We start from the raw sequence: 16514 nt of genomic DNA on the forward strand, positions 1-16514 counted from the left end.
CTGGACAAGAATTTGCCGTGCGTGGTGGTCATGCCTCTGAGCGGCGCCGTGAAGGTCAAAAAGAGGAGACCCCTAGTTGCGGGCTGGCTGTATCCCGAGCAGCGGACGAACCTTCAAAAGAAATGGTTAGCAACTGGACGTTTCGATCGTCCGACCTCCGGGTTATGAGCCCGGCGCGCTTCCGCTGCGCCAAGTTGCTTTGTTCGATGTTGAGATGAGGCCAAAGATTGCCGTACTATGTAGTCATCGTGAGATGGAGCAAGCAGTGACCGGCCCGCTTGGTGGGCGACGACGTGGGTCTCGTCCGGGTTCAGCAACCGACCAACGAGCCCTAGCTCGAAGACGTGGCCCATCAGGCGAGCGGGTGCCTGGTCATTCAAGCCAGTGACGACGGGGGAAACGGTCTTGTCGTTGATGCTGACACGCGTGACGGAAGGGGTTCGAGGGGACCTTGGGTACACATAGGTTCCTGAGGTTGACGGCGGCCTCTCCGAGTCTTTCCCGATCGAGCACAACGCGCCTGATTCAGCCACCACTGATTGGCCTCGAACAGTACTCAAGCACTTGGTCATGCAGGTATTGGCATCAGTCCGTGGCTTCCGTAATGCCCGTTACATGTAGGATAAGGAACGCAGCCTGCATTTGCCTGCTTTACCACCTTGGTCCGGACTGCGTTGGTGTCCTGGACGAATTGGCCAGTTGGCCCATCTACCTCAAGGGTATGGCTACACAATCTTCTCCTGTCCCCACCACGCCGCACCGCCCCCGCTTCTTGACTCTCTGCGTCCCACCCGGTCACAAAAGCACAACACCCGTTGAAAATCTCACGATACCCACTGCTTGCGACAATTGTTCGCTCTCCCTTGCCGGTCAACATGATCGCCGCAGATGGGCCCATCTCTCATCAAAGCGTGAATGGTTTAGTGGTAAAATTCTCCGTTGCCATCGGGGAGCCCTGGGTTCGATTCCCAGTTCACGCAGCGTGGCATCAGCAGCATCACAGCATTATCATCATCAGACGTGTCGCTGAGATTCTGGGTTCCTTTTTTGGTGCTTTGCTTCGGCGTTCTGGTCCAGACATCATCACATTGACGCTGTTGGGACTGATTAAATAATGAACCATTACATGGACAATAGACATCCTGCGTTGGGACACTGTTTCAGGCCTTAAACGACAGTTGTGAGGAATAATATGCATCTTGACTGACGAGTGAGGCTGTCCCTGTTGAGCATTGTGTTCGAGGATGTGGGCTCATGAACCCAGTATGACACTGCCTAGATCCTCTGGCAGGTTGCAAGTGCTGGCAAGTTGTCTCCGATGCAAGCAGCCCAAAATCGGTGTGAACCTCTCGGCTTCATATCAGCGTCGATTTGTGTTTGCCCCGTGGCAAAATTGGAAGCACAGAACAAAAACGTATGTCAGTGACGGCCCACCGTGTTACATCATTTGAATGGGATGGGATTCGAACCCATGCCTACGAAGTAGACTAGCACCTGAAGCTAGCGCCTTAGACCGCTCGGCCACCCATCCTAATGTTGGTTGTTGAATGCAGTCCCAGTAAGCTTACCTATATTCTCAGATCAGATCATGCTCCCCACTGACAGTCCTGACCACAAGAACTCTTATTCTCGCCACTGTGCGATTATAAGGGGATTTACAGGTGGAGGACATCTCTGAGTTTTACAAGAGACGGAGACGGTGGCAGGTTTTGGCGGGTTAGCCTGCAATCCCCGGCCATGAGACTCTCGCACAATCCTTCTAGGGGCGAGAACATTCAAGCAACAGCCAGTCCCACGCCCATGTCGGACGGAACCTCCAGATCTGCGGATGCGGGTTCTACGCCCGTCTCTTCATCATGCATCATGATCTCTTTTGATCGCACGTTGCATCCAAACCCACTTCGAGGCTGAGGAGACAATGCATTTCATTCTTGCGCCCCAATGATGTCCCGGCGCTTCAGTCCCGAGTGATCGATCAGTCGCCAGAGGACGATACGGGAGTACCCCGCACCCGACGTCAGATGCTCTGTGGAATGTCTGGGGAATGCGCTGAGGATCTACATGAAGGCGACCAAAAGGGCAGCTCGGTGATTTTAGCATCTAGTTCCGGCACTTGCTCGCCATTGCTGAGGATCGGATCATTACTATGCGGAGCCATTGTTGCCCCCTCGTTTCGTCTGGGGCGCCGGAATTCGTTTTGGGGTGAGAGTCTCAAGAAGAAGATATATAACGCCTGGTTGGGTATTTATGAGTGTGATCTTCAGGTCAGAGAATGGCCTGGTCCTTGCTGATTAGCGGACAAGTTGACTCCTCAAGACCTATCATCGCATCCCGGAAGACTGCAGGCTGCCCAGCATGCCATTCCTCGCACCAGGTTGGCCATCAGCCATCATCAGCGTGCTTGCCGCTTCAGTCCTCGGTCAGGGAACGAACTTCCCTCCAGACACACTAGGACTTAAGAACGGCTTTGTCGAGATCGATACACCCAACTTGAGCGCCCGCATTGTCCGGGATGCCCAGGTCCTAGCCTCTCTTCGTGTGACAGGAGAGAGCTTCGACTTCCTACCCTTCGATTACCTCGACCGCCGCAACCGTGATGGCCAGTATCATTGGGGTGACATCACCTACCGCTACCGCGAAGAGGGGAGCACAGCCTGGATCGACGGTGACTCGGCGAAGAAGCGACAGCCCGTCGAGTCCCTCAGCCTTGGGGGTGCCCTCGCTGCGTCAGGCTTGGGGCCGACTCTTCCAGCAAGCCCACTGAACATCACTCGTGAGTGGCTCGAGGTGGATGGCGACCTTGGACTCCGCTTTACAATCGTCAACACCGGGGACGCGACCCTCGAGCTCGGCAGCCTCGGCTTCCCGGCCGAGTTCAACAGCATCTTCACTCATCGCGAACCCCTCGAAATGCAGAAGTCTTGCTCCCTATCGGACCCGTACATCGGTCTCGACGCTGGTCAGATCCGCGTGACGCCTGTCAACCCGGTCCGTGGCTCTCGCGCTGCCCTCGTTGTTACACCGCTGGGGGGCACGAGCACACCACTCGAGGCATATCGCAATCTAGTAGAGCCATCATTCCAGGACACAGGCTACGGGAGTCAGACATTCGAGGGCTTTTACGAATGGCAGGTCTTGTCCCAGGCGTGGGCCGAGAAGGAGTGGGCCGCGGCCGAGCAAGGGCCCTGGAACAACCCTTCGTCACGGACCCTTGAGTCTGGTGGAACCCTGCAGTTCGGGCTTCGCTTCACGGTTGCAACTGACGGCGTCCGAGGCTTCGATGACGCTGTCCGTAAGACCGGTACGCCTACTGCACTGGGCATACCGGGATACCTCCTCGCAAGAGATTTGCCGGGTCAGTTGTTCATCAACGCGTCATCCGAAATCAGCTCCTTCTCTTCTGCGCCGGCCGGCGCTCTACGTGTTGCGGAGAATGACAATGGTGGGTATACAGTAACTCCGTCAAGTGCGGAATCCGCATGGGGTCGTGTACGCCTGACGGTCAAGTATGCCGACGGCAAGGTGCAAACCATCCATTACTTTATCACCAAGCCGACCAGCGAGGCGCTCGCCGATATGGGCAGGTTTCTCTTCAATGATGCCTGGTTCACTGATGAGTCAGACCTCTTCAACCGCACGCCTTCTGTAATGACCTACGACTACGAGGCTGGCGCCATCGTTGAGCAGGACTCGCGAGCCTGGGTGGCTGGACTCAGCGACGAGGGGGGTACTGGAGCCTATGTCGCTGCCGCCATGAAGCAGGTCTTGCAACCAGATGCCGAAGAGGTCGCGAAGTTGGACGAGTTTGTCAACAAGGTTGTCTGGGGCCAGATCCAGCTCGAGGACTATTCAGTGCGAAAGTCCATATTCTACTATGACCCCGATCGCATTGATTACAACTACAGCTCGAACATTGACTGGACAAGCTGGACGTCGTGGAACCGAGAAAACTCCTACTTCATCGACCGCGCCTACAATTATGTTCACCCAGCAGCCGTATACTGGGTTTTGTATCGCGTCGCGAGAGCGTATCCTGACTTGGTAAGCCATGACTGGTCATGGTACCTTGAAAAGGCCTGGGGAACTGCGCACCGCATGACGGATTCCGAGATATGGTACAATGATATGGGTTTGATGGGCGAGACGGTATTTGGTTTCATCTTACAAGATCTCTTTCGCGAGGGCGAGACGAATAAAGCAGAGCAGCTGGAAGCAAGAATGCGAGAGCGTGCTCAGCTTTGGGACTCGCAGGATGTACCTTACGGCAGCGAAATGGCATGGGACTCGACTGGACAGGAGGGTGTCTACTACTGGACGAAGTAAGTGCCGCTTCATCGGCCTGGTATCCTGCAAGATACTGACAAGTGTGATGTAGACATTTCGGCTTCGATGGGTCAGCTGCGCAAACAGTCGACAGTGTTCTTGGATATATGCCGACGGTCCCTCACTGGGGCTGGAATGGATGTGCCCGTCGATACTGGGACTTCATGTAAGTGGATGCTGTTGATTGGAGCGAAGCGCGCAGAGCATTTGACTAAGCCCCAGCCGCAGCTATGGTGGGAAACTGCGGCGCATTGAGCGACAGATCCATCACTACGGATCCGGTCTCAACGCGCAGGTTCTTCTCGCTGCCTTCCGCGATGATCCGAGCGATTCATACCTCGTCCGCGTTGGATACGCAGGCTCCTCTGCACCCGTGTCAAACATCAACCAGGTTGGTTTCCCCTCGGTAGCATATCACGCATGGCCAGACACCCAGAAATGGGACGGCATAACAGGAGACTACGGTGGGGGGTTCCTGGGCATGGCGCTCAGTGGTGGCGTGTACGTGGCAGACGACTCAGAGGTCGGTCTCGTGGCCTACGGCGGTATCCTCGATCGTCAAGCAAGCTCTGTCACAGTACAGCCGAAGGACGCAGTGAAGCGACGCGTCTACATCGGTCCACTCAGCATCTTGGTCGAGATTGACGCCGGCATGGTGGAGGAGTTTTCATATGACGGTGAAAGCGTGACGTTGAACGTCAAACAGCCGGCGGATGGCCCAAGAGCTCAATCGGTCATTGTCTGGATTGATTCGCGAACTGAGAAGCAGTGGAGAGTGATCAGCAATGGGGCGGTCGAGGCACGCGGTGGTTGGCAGACAAGTTTCGGCGACGATGGGGCTACAATCAAGCTTGTGTCGGTCTAAGGTAGACGGGTTCGTTTCAGGGACGCATTGTCAGTTGAGATTTGGCAGTCTGCCGAGATTATAGTCCTTTCAAAGAAGAGATGGGGGAAGCATGACATGTCGATCTTTGTCAAAGGCATTAAGCATGTGGTTCCTCGTGAGACCTGGTGACTCGAGGGCGCGGACTTATTCGACGGCTGTCTCTGCACAGCAATGGCGTGGCTTCCGCGAGCGCATCTGAGTTGAAGTCAGAGAGCCACCGATTTTCGGCCAGCCGCTGTCACTCAAGCCTCGTATGTACTTGTTCAATCGTGTCCGTGCCATAGAGCTAACCGGCAATCACGGCTCGCGGCTTGACCCTCGCCATGCGAGGCAATTGGTGTTCAGGTGTTCTTCGACAGCCGTGCCTCTGACTCTGCGCCTCCGTCATGTTGAGGTAGTTCCTGGCGACTCATCGGCGGACATTGGGTATTCCAATCGGACGACGCAGAAGTGCACAAAATGGATGTATGCCTTGCCGTAGGAGGAAGTCCTTGCTCAGGAACCGCCTGACTCTTCTGACAGCGGAAAGAAAGTTATGCGGATTAGAAGGATCAGTGATCATGAGAGTTCAGTGGTGCTGGTCGAGACCTGTTACCAAGTCTCTGGAGGTCGACTTCGGACGAGGCATGGCCAAGTACTTCCGCATATTGACCTCATCAGGTTCTTTGTTCAGCTCCGCAGCCTTTTCGACGGGGTTTTGGGCCCAGAAGAAGCCACTCGGAACTCTCTAGCACGTGAGAAGCCCGTGCTGCGTAGGTACCACCTTATGGCTACCTTACGCCCAGACCATTTTTCCATGCCACCCCAACTCTCGCCCGAAGTCACACACCACACACTCATCAAGGTACGTAGGTACACAAAGAGATGGCCTGCTAGCCACTCCACGGGCTTGCGCTCCCACTTATCTCCTCTAGTCCATCTGATCTTCGAGTCCCGCTGCCCAGCTGTGCCGTGAACGCAACGTGAACGACCGAAAACGATCCTCCCACAATCGAGCAGACCGACCTATCTATCTTTTACGTGTCATGCATGGTTCCTTTTCAGGCGCCTTCTTAAGTCAGCCTGTAATAGCGTGGCATACAAGTTGAAGCGAACTGCCCCATCACTCGACGTGCTCTTACCTATCGACATGGCTCGCCCAAGGAACGAATGGAAAGAGCGTCAGGGTCGAGCATCCAGCCAACATCACATCGTTTGCCTCTCGTGGTAGACCTCAATATCCGAATCCTGTCATTCAGCCCCGTACTATTGATGACCAAGATGGTCTATGCCATTGGCTTAGCCTCAGGCGTCCTTCCCACAATCAGAACAGCCTTCGCCTCATCGTTCCTTGTTCGGCCTAGCCCGCCAGGCTACTGCAACGAGTACCGACCGAGCTGACTTTCCTTCTGTCGCTTGCCGACCACAAAGAACCCACAGCATGTTCATTTCTCTTTGACCCCCCCTCCCCGGACTACCCGATTATGTCTATTGCCGAGCCTCGATACCCTTCCCACTGGCCTGGGAAGAGGGTTACATTATCCCAAAGTGCCCGACGTCAGGGTGGGCTGCCTCGGATGTGACAGGCATGCAAGACCAGCACGACTTGGGCGATCCTCGCTGTGGGAGCTTTCAGCTACAGACGCTGTATTTCTGCCACGCGCAGCACGTGAGGCTCGTCGAAAAAGGACTTCCCCAGGGTCATTCTTTGTTTTCCCCACCTCGACTGTTGGTCTCCAGTAGCCTGGGCTCTTTGTTTCCCAGGACCTTTTTTGCTTCCATCTTGGTGTGGTCAGCTCTCTAAGACATGTCTGGGATCTGGACCCGGCTCCTGGCTCCTGGCTTCTAGCTTTCTGTGGCTCTCTGACCATTCTCGCAGCAGAATCAGCTGAGAGTGCGGGATGTGTGGTGACCGTCAGGCAGCTGAGCTGACCGTCCCTGGTGCCTCCAAAGTCTCCGCTCAACCCAGTCGTAGGCACTGCGCGCGCCCGGTGAGCGACTCTTGGTGACACGCCGGACCTGCATCTCACTTCGTAACTGTCGTGCAGAAGGACAGAAGAAATCATGCCATCCGATCGAAAAGTGCCACGCTCGGATGGCTTAACGGTGACAATGCGCACCTCCGTCTCCTTCAGGTGGTCATCCAACGGCCTTTAGCACACAGCTTGCTCATGATCATCCGGGCTGCCACCCTGCCACCTCACCCATGGCGCTCGATAGCTCCGACGATCATGGTCCAGCCCTAGACGCCCTGGGCACCATCTCGACTCGCTCCCTGCCTGTGCAGTCATTCATCGAGCCAGCTAGTCGGTGAGGCCAGCGAAAAGGGCGGCACAATAACCATGTGGCTCCAGTCAGATCGGTGCGGAGCCAACGAAGCTTACCTCTCTGCAGCCCAGTGCTGACTGGGAGACTTTCCAGGCCCAGGCCCGCCATGCCCGCAATACGAGACTATGTGGTGGGTGGACACTGAGAGGGGGGGGGGCATACAAACAGTTACTGGCTTTAGCCAATTGACAAACAATCGACAAAGTCGCTCTTGGGGGTTGATTCCGTCCGCACCAGGGCGCATCGCACTACCCCGGGTGCTCTAACCCCTGTCCGGAGGGAAAGGGGTCCAGCCAGAGTATGTCTGCTAATTCGGGATCAGCAAGAGGTTCCCCTTCCCGTCCTTTGTTCTTCGGCTTGGTCCCTGGAGTGGGCCTTGTGCCTAGCCAAGTAACTGGCGAGGCCTGAGCCAGGTAGCCGGGAACGACCTTTCGGGGCTGGCAGTCTTAGCTTCCGACAGATGTGTATACGCTCCAGAGAAAAGAACGGTCGTCTCGATGCCCCTGACAGCGTCAGACGACTGCTGGTCGACAAGCGGCTCGACAGGGGATTGAGCTCGCTTGTAAGCCTCGGGGCTGATGGGCTCGACCACGCGAGGTCAAGCCCTCCATGTCCACGCAGCTATCGACATGTTCGAGGACGGGCAGATATAAAGAGCAAGTCACCAGCCTCAACTCTCCGGGGATTGTGTCTGTCATCACCATCCTCACCTGATCAGTAAACCACCTCCTACGCCCCCATCTTCCAGAACGGGCAACGCACCAAACACTGTCATCAGTCATTACGCTGGAAATGCCCCAGCCTGCCACCACTTAGCTTAGTACTTCATTTGCACCATGCATCTTTCTACCATCTTGACAACAACAGTAGCCCTGGCCTCTGTGCCGGGCGTGCTCGGACACCCGGGCATGGGTAAAGCCCTCGGCGAGATCATGTCACGACAGGCAGATGAGGGCGACTCAACAGAGCTTCTCGGCGACCTTGTCACTCTCAAGGACAAAGATCTCACAAATGTTGGCAAGGATATCAAGAAGTTGCTCACCGGCAAGGGCAATCCTGAGTCCAATGAAAAATACACAAAGGTTCCCCCCAAGAACTCGGCAGCGTGCAAGGCGGACACTTGCTGCATTTGGAGCTACATCGCCAAAGACATGTATGGCTTCATGGCTGGCCAGTCGGGTCGCTGTACAAAGTGGGCCCGTTTTGCCGTCCGCATGGGATTCCACGACGCCGCCGGCTGGTCCAAGTCTACAGCCAGCCAAGGCAATGGCGCAGACGGCAGTATCATTCTCAGCAAGAGCGAGCTGGATCGCTCCGAGAACAATGGTCTGCAGGAGATGGGCGCTCGCTTCCAACAAATGTATGACAACTACCGAGGGCAGGGTTGGGACATTGGCATGGCCGACCTCATTCAGATGGGCGCCAATGTTGCCACCGTGACATGCCCTCTTGGCCCCCGCATCAAGACCTATGTTGGCCGCAAGGACAGCGCCACGCCCGCTCCCGACAACCTCCTGCCAGACGTTAATGCGGATGCCGACAGCCTGATCGCGCTGTTCCGTGACAAGACTATCGGCCCGCACGGCCTCGTCGCCCTTGTCGGCGCACACACGACGAGCCAGCAGATGTTCGTGAACGAGTCCCGCGCTGGTGACCCTCAGGACAGCACACCCGGCGTTTGGGACGTTAAGTTCTACCCTGAGACGACGGGCAAGGCACCAGCGCGTGTATTCCGCTTCCCCAGCGATATTAAGCTGTCGCAACACCCTACAACGAAGAAGGAGTGGAAGGAGTTCTCTGGTGGCGGCGGACAAAACCACTGGAACGAAGACTACGCCCGCGAATACATCCGACTGTCTCTCCTCGGTGTCAACAACATCAACAAGCTGACCGAATGCACCAAAGTCCTGCCGCCCACCACCAAGAAGTTCTCGCCCTCTGATCAGCGCAAGGTCGAGAAGTGGCTCAACAACACTGATCGCAAGGGCAAGGCGGCCAAGATTGCGGAGAACCTGCTGGCGGGCGACCTTGTCGTGGACGAGGTTCCTGCCACAGCGAGCCCCACGGCACCTGCTGCCGTGACGCCGGCGGCTTGATGGAGAGAGGATTCTGCATTAAGAACTGGTAGGCGTTTTCGGTGATATGGCAACGATGCTGGGAATCTGGCCCATCGACACATGGGGTAATCAAATAAACTTAGTAGTAATGAAATACATGATAGATGAATTATTGTTAAACAGTTAGCAACAAGTTGCACAACGTCCAGAATCTGTCTCGGAGTGTTTCTACCTTGTCCCCTACCTTGCAGGACCTTACCTAGGAGGTGTGTACAAATCCCCTACGTCACCCAGGTGGCACCAGTCGGCCTAGTTTAGTATCCTCGGCTCCGCGTAAAAACAACGGCCTGAAACAGGGCAGGGCAGGTGGAAGTAGAAGGAAGTGCATACGCAAAGCCAAATGACCGACGTTGGGTAGTGCAAGAGGCGGTTCCGTACCTGTAATCAATTTACCTTACCACTTCACTTCACAGCACTCCCCCTCCCCCTCTTCCCCCCAATCCGGTCGCCTCCAGATTTCTAGCCATGGGCCACCACAATATTCGTTACGTTGGCGATCCGAATGCCGACTCAGGTTTCTGGGGCACTCCGACCAGCGTGGCCAAGTAGGACCATCTCGTGCCAACAGGGCCCCTCAGAAGCATACTGATTATTGCCCAGCTTCTGCGAGGAAGACTATGCCGTTACAAGCTACATAGCCGAATTCATCAACACCCTGACCAACTTATCTTACAGTCTGTGCCGACTCTATCCCAAGATGAGACCATCCTCCATCTGACCTGCTGTAGTTTACTATGCTTTCCGCTACGCAAAGAGTGCCAATCCTGTAAACCCATGGTATCGGAAGATGGACTTCATGGCCTTCTCCCTCGTCTGCGTCGGCGTCACGTCCGCCATGTTCCACGGCACCATGCGTCAGGCGCCTCAGCTCATGGACGACCTATCCATGCTCCTCCTTGCCGGTGCCCTCCTCCAGCCCATTTACGCCCTGAACCAGACGCCTTTTCACCGCGTGCTCGTCGCGTTGACGCTGACCTTTGGCATTGGCACCGTGTCCGTCATCTACGCCCGCAGCGGCCGCATCGTCATCCACATGTGGACCTTCATCACGCTGCTGACGTTCATCTGGCCACGCACACTATATCTGGTGCGCAAGACGGGGTATTCGGGGGCGCAGAAGAGGGTGCTGATGCGAAGCTTTGCGCGCGCCGGCTGGGCTCTGCTGGCAGGGTACGCGCTGTGGAACGTCGATCTAGAGCTATGCCTCGGGTTGAGGGCCCTGAGGGACAAGGTGGGCATGCCATTCAGCTGGGGCTTAGAGCTGCATGGCTGGTGGCATTTCTTAACGGCGCTGGGCGCGAGTCACTACATCCGGCTCGTCAGAATGTTGACGGGAGAGGAGCCGATCAAGGTGACGCCAGAGGACGAGGCGGTTGTGAAGGCACATAGGCAGGAGAAGGAGGCCAGGCACAAGAGGTGATGAGGATGGCTGGACGACGCAGAATCTGTACGGTGTTTGTTGTCCATGGATAATATGGGCAGTCAAACTTGACAACATAGAATCCAACCTTGTAGACGAAATAAGAAGGCATCCAGTTCGCGACTAATCTATGTAGTGTTCGACTGGAGCGCCGTCATCATCATCTTCATTACAATCGACTAACACACATGTTGATCAGTAAAAAAAGCCACAATTGATGGGTCTACTAATTCCCATGGTTCGGGGGCTAGGACACGAACATTAGGTCCGTCAACATAGAGCTACCTCACAGGGCTACTTTGCATAATTCATGAGAGACACTTTGAATAGCAAGGCAACCCTCTGTCGTTTGCGAGGCAATCATTTGATGCCACGACTGACTGATCGCTCACGTGTAGTGTGTCTGATACCGAAGTCTTCCAGCTTCAGCTCCGCTCAAGCATTTGCATTCAACAACAACACATCACCCGAAAGAAAGGAGGTTGTGCAAATATCATGCAAGGGAAAACCTCCAGCAGCAAACTCGGGAGCAAGGGTCAACTCGACAAACACATCTGGACGACGCAGTTCACCCGACATCACGTGCACACAGAGGGAGACCCAGTGGGAGAAAATTCTCATTTACGAGGCCCCCACAATGCGGATGCTGTAAGCTTGATTGGCCAAATATGCTGGCCGGCCACGAGTGGGTCAGCACCTCAGATCGCCTATAAAGTTGTCGACGCTGACTGCCCGTTTCACCTTTTCTCTTTTTCTTCTTCATGTCGACAATACTTCAGTAAGCCACCCCCTACCAGGAGCATCACCAGCGCCTACGCATGACAGCCTCGCAAGACAGCAGCTAACCCATTTCTCAGGAGAATCATTTCTATAGTATTCGACCTACTCTGGGTTCTCCAAAAGAGCCACAGATCCCACCCTGGTTGATGATTGATATCCTCGGCACCCTAGAGTGAATGGCTCCGGTTGCCCTCCAACTGCCTGCAAAGGTGGCGGCTCTTCTTCTGGAAAGCTGTATAGAGGGCGTTTGATGATCTCGTCCCTGTCTTGTGGTCTTGCCTTTGGGCGCGCAAACGGGGTGGGTGCTGACGGACGTCTGACAGGCGTGTCTTTTTTCTCATTTTCATTGCGCATCGAGCTCCCCTCGGTCGTGAAGAAGATCGCTGGTTGGCACCAAGCTTTACAAGCAGTCACGCGTGACAATCTACCAAGCAAACGCCCCCTTCCCCCTCCCGACAGACTATCGCTCCCCGGTCCCATGTCCTTCCTCGCCGGCGATCCCCTCGTCTTGGGAGTAGCACAATCGGCGATGCTGTTTGAAATACCTGCAGCTCCCCAAGACCTGTGAATCGCCATTGGCCGTTCTTGCAGAGGCGCAATTTTCTTGTTTCCTCCGATGCAGAACCGTCTCCTCGCCCCCAGTATCACTGCTCTTGTTACCAATGGCACATGCGCTTCTCCATGCAGGTATTGATCTGATCAACCACGTTACTCCCGGACTACTGCCATGGGAGGTCCTCAGCTTTGCATTGACGCGCTAGTTCACTTTGTATCGTGGGGCGTACTCTGTACCGTTGGCTGCGGTGTCATGTGCCGCGACCTGGGCAACAGCCAGGCTGCGGGCCTGGCTTCAATCCTAGGCTCGGCGCTGCAACTGCAGAGAAGGGCTTTCTACCTCTTAACTTGACCGAAACGGATCCTGCAACCGCTCTAACGATACTCATGGCTACCCGCGCCGCGCGTGTGAGTATCCACGGCGTCCGTCCGCCACCTCTAGGCAAGATGAAGTCATCCGAGCAGGATCTCATGTTAACCTGAACATGTCGCACCACCGAAACGGTACCTAGGAAACGGTTGAGGCGTGAAAGTTCCCATCACCTGCCACTAGAGCGCTGCTCTCTGCGGCCGTAACCTGGGTCAAGCGGCGGTGGGGGGAGGGGCAGACAGCAAGTTGCCCGAGTTAGAAGTTCACCTGTCAGGCCGGCATGTAGTCACGGTGTTGGTCTTTCGAAAGGTGCCGACCTTGGTGTGCAGGCTTGTCTCAATACCAAAGCTTTGAGAGAGAGTCCGTAGACGAGCGGGTTCAGCATCCCGTCGCGTTTAACGGCAGTTACATTGCAGCCACCATAGCCGAGTTTAGCGAGTCACGCTCATCACGGGGATAGAAAACGTCTCGAACCTGGTTGTGAGAACCAAACAGCCTCAGTAATGGCAATGATCGCCAAAACAACTCTTACGTGGCTACCAACCCCAGACCCCATTGTCTGTGGGTACGATAAAGAGGCCTCAACGACATGTCGTCCATTTTTGGTAGTCATGAGGCCTCACAATGCTTCTCGGCGTCTGACCGGAGGATGGAGCGCGATCGCCATGCCTGCGCCCCTTATTTGGGACGAGAAGATGTCACCTCAACCTTGCCAGTCACCGAATTAACTAGGTAGGTAGCCAACAAGATGCCGCCGCGACAGATGACTCGGGGCCAAGAGAACGCATTGATTTGGCCCTGGGTAGTAGGACCTAAGCCACGTTGAGAGATTCACATTCCCAATGAATTGGATCTCGATGTTGCCGACTATCTGCTTCGTCATTTCCGACTTCAACCAAGCCTGGGCTGGCTACGGAACTATCTTTCGGCTTCGCAACCTTTCGACAGGCGGACCACTGCCGATGCCTCTATTGTCCTCGCCCTCCATTGAGGTAGGTAGGGAATAGGTTCAAACCTCCAGCAAAATGTGGGCAAGGTTGCCTCCGCATACCTACCTACTCACAGCACACCTAGTGAAGAGAGCCGTGACGAAGTACCGCCGTGGGACTTCGCCGTTGGCCATCATCTCTCCGCAATACCCGTGCTTCCACCTGCCTGATCGCCTCTGCTAGTCGATTACCAGGCTGGATGGCTTCGGGTCTTAAATGAGGTAGGGAGCCGTATCTTGTATTGGATGAGACACTGGACTAGAACGCTGGCCTGCACCGCGACGTTGGATTGACAGCCCTCAGGCAGCCCGTATATTATCACGCCGATAATGATTCAGCTGGCCTTTATAACGACTGCTCCTTCTCACTTGAATGATCAATTCACACCCCGAGACTTAGGTCGACCCGCACCTTATTTTAACCCATCAAAGTATGATCGCGTGCTCGTGTGCTCTCCTCGGCCAAGGCGCCGGCACGAGGTTGCGCCTCGCCAAATAAGCCAAACCGTACGCGTAGGTATTCCAAGTAGCGGCTATATGGCTTTCAACGAACGACTGAATATATGAATATGCGTTCGAAAGGCACGGTACAGTGGTACCAAGGTGTATTTGTGTTCCAACTGCTCTCAGCCCCAGCCCCAGCGGATCTCTTCTGTACTGGAAACGAATATAGGCCATGTGGTTGTTCAAGCGCCTTCTTACAAGTCATCTCTACAGTTGTTTGTATCTTTCTGACCGCCTCTGTCATATATTCTCCCTATTACCATACCCTACTTGTAGCTTTGAGTGCTGCATTTTTGACACCAACGGGCGATGCCGTTGAGACTCCTGGTGCTGCGGAGCTGCTCCGAGGCTTCAACGACCAGGCTACCGAGGCGCTGGAGAGGGCCGGAGAAAGCTCAGAGCGTTCCGTCGATGACTGCTCCCTTCATAATGCCAATGTACGCAAGCACTGGTCAGTGATTCCTCTTTTTTGCACCCCATAGCATGCCCCGTCACAACGTTCGAGGGTATCATTCTTCATCATCTATCAAGTTGAGATTGACTATTCATGAAGGGATGGTCTGTGTCTCAGCGAGAAGGAAGCATATGTCAGCGCAGTTCAATAGCTCCTGACTAGGCCGTTAAAGGTCGATTCTGCGGCTGTTCCTGGTGCTCGCACTCGATATGATGACTTTGTAGCCATCCACATCAACCAGACATTGAGCATTTATGGGACCGTACGTGCTACTCCTCAGGTTTAATTGAATCATACTGGTGCTCATCGTCGTTAGGAACTTTTTGACATGGCACCGGGACTTTATCCATTCGTACGAGACGGCTCTGAGAGACGAGTGTGGGTACGCGGGATACCAACCGGTAGTTTAGTCCCTCCCTATCTCCTCCTTGCCATCGAGACATCCGCTAGCCAGATCATAGTACTGGAGTTGGTTCAAGTATCGAGATAATCCGACCGAAATCCCTTTATTTGACGGCAGCGAATACAATATTGGCGGTGACGGTAAATTTTGGGAACAACATGGCAGCACGGCTGACATGGACTTTGTCAAAATCCCTTCGGGTGACGGCGGCGGCTGCATCACGACTGGCCCTCTGCCCAAGTGAGATCGATGTTCCAATTTGTACCCATCAAACCACTACGGCACTGCCAACTTGTTTCTAGCTCGACCACCAACATCGGGCCCGTACGACCTGGCAGAAGCGGCGTCAAGGCAAATCCTGGAGGTCAATTCGCTTACAACCCCCGTTGCTTGAGACGCGACCTGAACTCCCATACGCTCATAGAGTGGATGACCGCAAAGAATCTCATCACCATGACTGTGGGTGACGCCAGCCATACCATTCTCTCATTCCAGAATGAACTCCAGGGCCGGTTTTCGGGTGGTTTTGGGGGGATGCACGCTGCTGGTCATGCTGTTATCGGTGGCGAGGCGACTGACCCGTTCTCATCGCCAAATGACCCCTCCTTCTTCCTCCACCATACCATGATAGATTATTTGTATTGGATCTGGCAGACGCTACATCCGTTGCAGGCGGACCAAGTTGCGGGCATCATTACGATCCTGAACAATCCTCCCAGCCGGAACGCAGTCAAGGAAGATACCAACTTTGTGGGCGTGCTGGCGAAAGACGTTACTATTGGACATTTCATCAACACCCTCAGTGGAGAGCCGTTGTGTTATGTGTATGTGTGAAGACCTGCCTAGGCCTTCAGCAAAAGTATTGGATGGTATTCACCAATGTAAGACATCTGTTCCAGATGAGGTCTTTTTCATGTCTTGAGCCGAATCTTGACTGTAACGACCAGAACTCAAGCTCCCGCGCCGTTATTGTTTCTTGATCCCGATCTTCGGTCACTAGGCAGATTATTGGCAGTCAATCTTGATTTTTATGTCCATCGATTTGTCTTACAACCAATGCCACTGTGCAACATGTCATTTGGAGCCATGTCGACCTGCACTTGGTTGGTGCCGAGGGGAGAAAAGGGGGGCGGGGTACATTGTACGGAGTTGAGATCAAGAGTAACATCTTGAGATCGTACTACTCAGGGATCGTATCACTTCACCAATTTTGGCATGTGATCTCGGCCACCGGGGAGTACGGATGAGGCGTCTGCATCAGTCTTATACCATTTCTTGATCTGCATTATTATTTCCCGTGTCGAAGGGTCCGGCAGTCCGGCAGAATGTCTCAGCTTCACCCATGTCACACCACACCTCATGTACCATCCCTCAGACCCTTTCGATAAGCACCCTCGTGTCTCATAA

The 16514-nt window shown here is 54.7% G+C and overlaps 4 protein-coding genes and 3 non-coding genes across 7 annotated transcripts; 5 read left to right on the top strand and 2 right to left on the bottom strand.

Annotated features, from left to right (window-relative positions):
- Positions 1 to 127: 127 nt before the first annotated feature.
- VDBG_15220 lies at positions 128 to 199 on the bottom strand. Its single transcript has one exon. It is a non-coding gene; the product is annotated as a tRNA-Met (tRNA).
- Positions 200 to 909: 710 nt separating this feature from the next.
- Positions 910 to 980, top strand: VDBG_15221. Its single transcript has one exon. It is a non-coding gene; the product is annotated as a tRNA-Gly (tRNA).
- Positions 981 to 1448: 468 nt separating this feature from the next.
- VDBG_15222 lies at positions 1449 to 1531 on the bottom strand. Its single transcript has one exon. It is a non-coding gene; the product is annotated as a tRNA-Leu (tRNA).
- An 824-nt stretch (positions 1532 to 2355) lies between these two features.
- VDBG_10204 (conserved hypothetical protein) lies at positions 2356 to 5188 on the top strand (the record flags this gene model as incomplete). Its single annotated transcript, XM_003009786.1, has 3 exons — positions 2356 to 4319; positions 4376 to 4489; positions 4552 to 5188. The coding sequence occupies 3 exons, from the start codon at positions 2356 to 2358 to the stop codon at positions 5186 to 5188; spliced, it is 2715 nt and encodes a 904-aa protein (XP_003009832.1).
- Positions 5189 to 8352: 3164 nt separating this feature from the next.
- VDBG_10205 (ligninase H2) lies at positions 8353 to 9612 on the top strand (the record flags this gene model as incomplete). Its single annotated transcript, XM_003009787.1, has 1 exon — positions 8353 to 9612. One exon carries the CDS (start codon positions 8353 to 8355, stop codon positions 9610 to 9612), a length of 1260 nt encoding a protein of 419 aa, XP_003009833.1.
- An 808-nt stretch (positions 9613 to 10420) lies between these two features.
- Positions 10421 to 11053, top strand: VDBG_10206 (dihydroceramidase; the record flags this gene model as incomplete). Its single annotated transcript, XM_003009788.1, has 1 exon — positions 10421 to 11053. One exon carries the CDS (start codon positions 10421 to 10423, stop codon positions 11051 to 11053), a length of 633 nt encoding a protein of 210 aa, XP_003009834.1.
- Positions 11054 to 13600: 2547 nt separating this feature from the next.
- VDBG_10207 (conserved hypothetical protein) lies at positions 13601 to 15941 on the top strand (the record flags this gene model as incomplete). The annotated part of the gene is made up of 6 exons (XM_003009789.1): positions 13601 to 13750; positions 14044 to 14259; positions 14420 to 14465; positions 14527 to 14687; positions 15184 to 15347; positions 15410 to 15941. 6 exons carry the CDS (start codon positions 13601 to 13603, stop codon positions 15939 to 15941), a joined length of 1269 nt encoding a protein of 422 aa, XP_003009835.1.
- Positions 15942 to 16514: the final 573 nt, after the last annotated feature.

The sequence above is a fragment of the Verticillium alfalfae genome, genomic scaffold, assembly GCF_000150825.1.
Source record: "Verticillium alfalfae VaMs.102 supercont1.21 genomic scaffold, whole genome shotgun sequence".
NCBI classification, from domain to species: domain Eukaryota; kingdom Fungi; phylum Ascomycota; class Sordariomycetes; order Glomerellales; family Plectosphaerellaceae; genus Verticillium; species Verticillium alfalfae.